Below are 7,306 nucleotides of genomic sequence, written 5' to 3' on the forward strand. Positions count from 1 at the left end.
TGACCTTCAAATTGAATTTATCAAAAAAGGTAATCATCCGACTGATTTACAGTAATTAAGTCTTTATATTTTGATGTATGCAGATGACATGGTGTTACTTGCAGAATCAGTTTTTGAACTACAAAATATGTTAAATACACTGCAAAATTATACAAATGAATGGGATGTAGTTGTTAATGTAGCAAACACTAAAATTGTTGTATTTACAAGTGTAGAAATGGTGGGAAGACTCGCACAGATGAGAAATGGGTGTATAAAGGTGAAAGTATAATAGAAGTATTAGAGTTGTTTACTTGGGCGTTTTATTTAATTTTAATGGTAAATTTTTGGTAACGCAGAAACAGTTAGCATCACAAGGTCGCAAAGCATTATTTGCCCTTAAATCAACTATAAAACAATTATACTTAAATCAGTGTACCTTATTTTCCCTTTTCGATACTTATGTCTGTAGTATTTTGAATTACGGGTGTGAAGTGTGGGGATTACATAAAGGACCTAACATTGAAAAGGTTGTTGTTTTTTTTAATTTGTACTTGGTGTTCGTAAAAGCACTAATACAACCATGGTATATTTTGAAACGGCGTTTACCATTGTATCATGTTCGTATTTTGAGAATGTTCAAGTTTTGGTTTAAACTATTGCAGTCTGAAAATTGTGTACTTAATGCTGCATATGAATGTTTATACAATATCTGTGAAAATACAAAGCATACAAGTCGTAACTGGGATACTTTTATCAAGGAACAACTTGATTGTTTGGGACTTAGTCATATGTGGCATGATCAAAATAACTTAAATAGCCATGTTTGTTTGCCAATAATACAACAAAGATTCAAGGATTATTTTATTCAAATACATAGCAACATGCAGTATGAATCCAAATTCACTATTTACAAACATTTGGTTGATAATTTTTGCTTGCAATATTACCTAGAAAAATCTATTCCTAAATTGTACGAAAAGGCTATCTCTAAAATAAGGTTATCATCACACAATTTATCCATAGAAACTGGCAGACATAAAAATGTACCACGTGAAAAAAGGTTTTGTAAAACATGTATCACTGAAATTGAGGATGAATACCACTTTTTGTTAGTATGTCCTGTATATTGTCAGATTAGAGATAAATTAGTGAAAAAGTATTACTGGAGTAAACCCTCCATGTTCAAACTTATGCAAGGTGAAGATAACGAACAGTGATCAATCTCATAACTCCAACAAGCAATATAAAATAGATAGTTGGGCAAACACGGACCCCTGGACACACCAGAGGTGGGATCAGGTGCCTAGGAGGAGTAAGCATCCCCTGTTGACCGGTCACACCCGCCGTGAGCCTCATATCCTGATCAGGTAAACGGAGTTATCCGCAGTCAAATCAGTGTGCCAAGAACGGCTTAACAATCGGTATGAAACACGTCAGACAGCATTTGACCCAATGCGAGGTTGTATTGACGAACTAGAGCGTTATAACGACCATAGAATTTGCGAAATGCTGACTTCAATCGAGACTGTTGAAATCCCTGTACCATCAACTTGTTTGTCAGTAGCTTACCTCGATTTAAAACCTTACTATACCCAGAAAAAGCTCTTGCATATCGAATCAGTTGAGATATATAAACACCATATGCAGGTGATAATGGAATATTGCTACATAAATGTGGGAAGTTGACGATGGAGAAGCTGAAATCATCCCGTTTGTAATACAGTTGAGTTGTCAGTTTGCCGTTAATGTCTACTTTCAATAAGATATCTAAGTATGAAGTAGAAGTGGACGACTCTGTGGTGTCCTTTATTTCGAGCTCACAGGGATATTATACAACTATTAAGTGTGAACAATGTTAAAGAACTTTGTAATGCAGGAAAATTTATTTGTAAAGCTCTTGAACTAAGAACAGTCTATAATATGTCATTTGTATCGTCATTCTCCTTTTTTTTTTACCATCATTATACTATTGTATTTACATCTGCTAGATGTCTTTGTAAGAATTGGCCGTTTATTTTCAGCTTTGTAATTATTATCCATGATAATGCTATAAGATGTATGTCTTTCGCAATAAAGAATTATAAGTCTCAATATGCAGGGAAAAGTCTCGATGGGACGTAAAAAAACTCAAAACGAAACAAAGAATTTTGGCTTGTTTAATTGTACGCTTTCCGCATATGATCTTTCTGACTGTGTTATATAAATTGTGTATCGTCTCAAATTTCGGAGGTTTTTTTGTATGAAATAACCTATCTGAAATAAGTCAATCCGGGTGTGATAAAGGAAGTCCCGCCCTCAGGATTGAAGTATCATCAGTCTTGCAATATTGAGAGTCGATACGTATAAATGAATACCAGGGTGTCGATAATCTAAATGTAGAGTCACGTTTCTGTTTTTAATCAGAATGATGAACTTAAAAATAAAATAAAATTAGTTAAATGTAGGCGAAAATTAATTTAATTGCAATTTCGAGCGTATTGCAATATTCATTATAAAGATATATTTATAGTGATACACCAGATATTTTATTACTTCATTTATTACCGTTGTCTACATCTAGTCGCCATCTAATGACTAAGACGGTCTAATCACAATGCACTATCATGTAATGACTAAGAGATTCAGACGGAAATGTTCAATTCAACCCACTATCTCATGAAAAAGTTTTAGCGACCAAAGATTTAATGGTGTCAGAGTATGATACTATATATTACGCATAGGAAAAACACACTTAAAATATCTTTCTTCGTATGGCATCATAAAACGAGTTGAACTACTTTATTTGCGTTTTGGTGCTCAAAAGAAAAATAACAGTCCCTAATGCAAACTAAGGACGGTCCACGTATATCCTATTGTATCGATAAATATACATAGTGTACATGTATTTTTCACATAGATTGTATTTTTAAATTGGCTTATGATTACAATAAAAATGCGAATATGCATTTACCGTACCATATTAGTTTCTTGAGTATATTTCCTTCGTGTGGAAAAGTAAATCTCGCGCTCGTGGAAACAATAAAAAAGAAGGGGGGAAAAGAAAAAATTCTTAGTCATGCGTTTTCTTGCCAGTTTACCGCAAGTGTTTAGCGACTTTTTTTGCTCAGACTCTTTCATATATCTATTTCATTACAATATTTTTTTTTGTAATTCACAGATTTAATATATACGATAAAGTTTCAGTAACGCTAATCATTCTAATGTACAATGTGGGTCAATCAGACTCCTGACGATTCAAATATATGTGAAGTAGTAGGCGTGCAATGTCTGTCTCTGGCCTTTCGTGTGTGTAAGGTTGTTGGTTTTTTGTGTGTGTGTACATTAATTCCATCTGGTCACTTACAAAGCTCAAATCTATGGATATATCAGAAATTAGAAAATGTTTGTTCCATATATAAGATAAATGAATATAATATGTTATGAAATATGTGTTAATGAGATCTCGACAGCCAAATTAATTTTGATAGATTACGCTTCCCCGAGGCGGTCGGTATATATCAACAAAGCGCATCGAAAACATAACGCGATGTTCGCCCGTCGTGTAATTCGTGACATAATGGACTGCTAAAAACTTCACGAATTAGAATACCAACATGGACTTTGAAAAAAACCCACTGACTTTGTTATGATAGTCTGCTGGGGAAAGTACAACTTTATCAATATCATCTAAATGGATTATATGTGATGTGCTGCAGATGTATGCTGTTCTTCGAAATGCGCTTTGACCTAGAGTCGTCCACGTCACTGTAGCAGGCGTAAACACAGAACGAACAAACATGGCGCACTTCTGGAGGCTCTCGTGTTATTTTTTCGTTGTCATATGGGTTTATTCAGCATCAATTGTGATATCGTTACCGATTGATAGTGATTCTACTTTATTAAACACTACTGAACAAAACAGCGGGCTTCTACCTCGTGGATGGGATGAATTTTGCACTCTGAAGAAGGAGAGTGGTGACAAACTTAAACACTACTATTGTGATATAAAAAAATCAGACTCTGGAAAATGGGATTTTCTGGAATTGAGAGATCACATCAACAAAAAACCAGTTAAGTATAAATTTGATATCCGTTGTGAACCTCCGGCAAATATTTCTGTTCCATGGCCGTTGAAAGCGAGGAATCTCAGACATCTAAAAATTGAAACCTGCGAATTGGAACATTATCTACGTGAATATACCCAACAGTCTTTTATAAACATTCCGGATGAACTCGAGTATCTTCATGTTGTCAATAGTGTTGTGATTATTGATATAATGGATGTGTTAAGTATTGCCATGAATATTTCGAAACTTGATAAAGATTTTAACTGTGGACACGAAGAAACATTACGACATTTTACATTCAGAAATGTTAGTTTTGCTTTCGGTAAGTCCATAGAAAATTTTTTGACAAGTATGTTTAACAACGATACTGATTCTATGTCAAATGAAATCATAAACACGGGATCTGAAATGGTACCAAAATCTCGCCTAATCAGTCATAAATGTATATATCAATATCTTGAATATGTGGACCTCAGCATCAGCAATCAAACTTCAAAATTTCACACAGAGCTGTCCACTGAAAATTCGGTGTTTCCCGCTTTAAGAGTCCTCAATTTATCCGATACTGGACGTCTTAGCTTTGCAGAGGCTCATAGAAAATGGTTTCGTTATTATCCAAAACTAGAGGTGATGGACTTATCATACAACTTCTTCACAGAGCTAGAATTTGACACAGCAGCTGATGTGTGGGATGTTCCCATGTTGACAATGAACATCTCCCACAACAACATCTCTGAATTCAAGGTTGACAAACTAGAAGAACTTGTAGAAATGAAAAAGCTTTTCATTGATTTTAGTCACAATCCCCTGAATTGTTCTTGTACAGAAGAGGCTAGACAACTCATTACTTATGTTAACGATCCATCGAAATGGCTTTTACCAAAGTACCGAAGATACAATTTTATGAAGGACTTGGAGTGCATGTACCCTAAAAGTATTCGTGGAAAACGACTAGCAGATCTAAAAGTGGAGGATCTAAACTGCAAACTTGAGCGTCTTGAAAAAATAGCAGTTGAGGCTGTTGTGTTTCTGAGCTTGCTCTCGGTTGTGCTCATCATTGTCATCATAATCTTGCTAAAATTCAGAAGAGAAATCAGAATATTAACTTATACAAGATTTAACATCGTTTTACCATGTCAACCTATTGAAACATTCGAAAATAAGAAATTTGACGCTTTTGTTTCCTATAGTAACCATGACCAAGACTGGGTCACCAGTGTGTTTGAGGATGCTGCTTCAAATAACCCTCTTGGCAACTTTAAGTTCTGTTTACATCACAAAGACTTCATGCCAGGAAAAACAATTTTTGACAATGTGATAGACTGCGTGGAAGCCAGTCGACATACTGTAATTGTTCTCTCAAAGCATTTTTTGAACAGTCACTATTGCATGTACGAATTTCATGAGGCATTTCAACAAAGCATTTACGAGAGAAAACGGCATTTGTTGGTTATCATGATGGAAGATATTCCTACTAATGATCTTCCTAATGATTTAAAACGCTGTCTGAAGACATTTACGTATATTCGGAAAGATGATAACATATTTATAGATAGACTGGTATACGCCTTGTCCTACAAAGGCCAAAAAGCCATGGTCACTGATAGCCGGTGTCGAAGTGCCGCCTACTCAAACCAAACGTCTTGTGAGACGGACATAACAGAAACTGGTAGTGATGGAAACTCGAGCCCGATATCAATCATGGATCGACATAACATATTCCCAGACCTAATCAACGAAAAGGACATCGTTAGTGTTAAAAATGAGAAAAATAACTTTCTATGATCTAGTGGAATGAAGGACATCGTCAGTGTTAAAAATGAGAAAAATAACTTTCTATGATCTAGTGGAATGAAGTTTTTATTTGCAGGGACCATTTATTATTGTTGTTTTGAATATCTCAAGACTAATTAGTATTACTAAAATTATTGTTATACTGTAAGAAATGGGGTGTCTACTGTGGAAATGGCAATACGTGTACATAATACACTGGAGTAGTTTATATCATGTAGTGGACCATGTTAAATTAAATGTACCTGTTTATTATGTAATTCATTATAACCTATGGTTTCTTCTTCTCAGCGTAGCAAGTGCTCTTTTAATATAAATTTCATACTGGATTTGATTATCATTCTCGTGGTAAGGACATGTCTCATTATAGAAACCCACCCCACCCCCTAAATGAACACTAGGACCTGTTAGATTCAATGTTTATTGTGAATGTCTTAGAAAGTGTTTAGTTCATTAGATTTGAAATTACGCTGTATATAGGATAAGGATGTTGTAATAAATATTCAAGTGACAAACTGAAATAAGCAGCTGATTGTAGGTAAACAGTGGCGATACAGATAGCGCTTCCTAGTGACACATTGGGATGATGTCACAATGTAGTATTAAAAAATAATGTATTGTAAGTTTCCTTAAGCTCTGTCAGTGCTGTTTAGCTGACGATAATGTGACGTAGTCAACTAGGCTCTTAAAGCGTTATTGACCAAGACTTTGTGTAATGATTAGTGACACAATTCTGCACACAAAAACATGAGAACCATTCACGATTTGTTAAAATGGTGAAATACATTGTATAGTTTATTCTGTCATATTATAAAGTATGATGTATTTTGTACATTTTTTTTTCCTTATGTAGGAATATGTATATAAAGACACTTATATTGTAACGACAAAAAACGTAACATAGTAATAAATACGAAACTACCTGATAATTTTACTTGGTTATATATGCAATGTAATATACATGTTTCTCTTAATTATCAATTCATGAATATTCAAAACACATCGTGCGACGATGTAGATATGCTTTTGTTTACAAGATTAGATTTTGATTTAAAGACGTAAAATACCATGGCAAGCTTCCAACACTTTGGTACAAAACGATGAAAGGCACCTCATGGTGCCCAAGATCTTTTTTACTTTAGTGGGAGCAATCTGTACATGTCTGTTTGTATTTTACGTCCCCATACGGAGAATATTTCACTCATGAAGTGTTACTGATTTTGACCTATATATGGTGCTCAAAACGCAAAGGAAGACCATTATTATGGCAGAGGGATTTATGTCGTTTCTTTGTCATAAAAAGCTAGTACATGTATATTCTCTTAATCGTAAATTGTATGTCATTAAGAATTGAATAGTCTTATAGGCGTGGTAAGGTTTGCGCAAAAGCGAATGCTTCATTTTCCTTAAAAAGACGATGAAAACTTTGATCAATATTTACATCAAGTTCAACAATATTTACAATGACAGATCGACTGTTTTCCATT

The 7,306-nt window shown here is 34.5% G+C and overlaps 1 protein-coding gene across 1 annotated transcript; it reads left to right on the top strand.

Moving 5' to 3' along the window:
* The first annotated feature begins 3,758 nt into the window (after positions 1 to 3,758).
* LOC130051485 (toll-like receptor 2 type-2) lies at positions 3,759 to 5,813 on the top strand. The gene has a single exon (XM_056153435.1). The coding sequence runs from the start codon at positions 3,759 to 3,761 to the stop codon at positions 5,811 to 5,813; it is 2,055 nt and encodes a 684-aa protein (XP_056009410.1).
* Positions 5,814 to 7,306: the final 1,493 nt, after the last annotated feature.

Source organism: Ostrea edulis, chromosome 2 (genome assembly GCF_947568905.1).
Source record: "Ostrea edulis chromosome 2, xbOstEdul1.1, whole genome shotgun sequence".
NCBI lineage: Eukaryota > Metazoa > Mollusca > Bivalvia > Ostreida > Ostreidae > Ostrea > Ostrea edulis.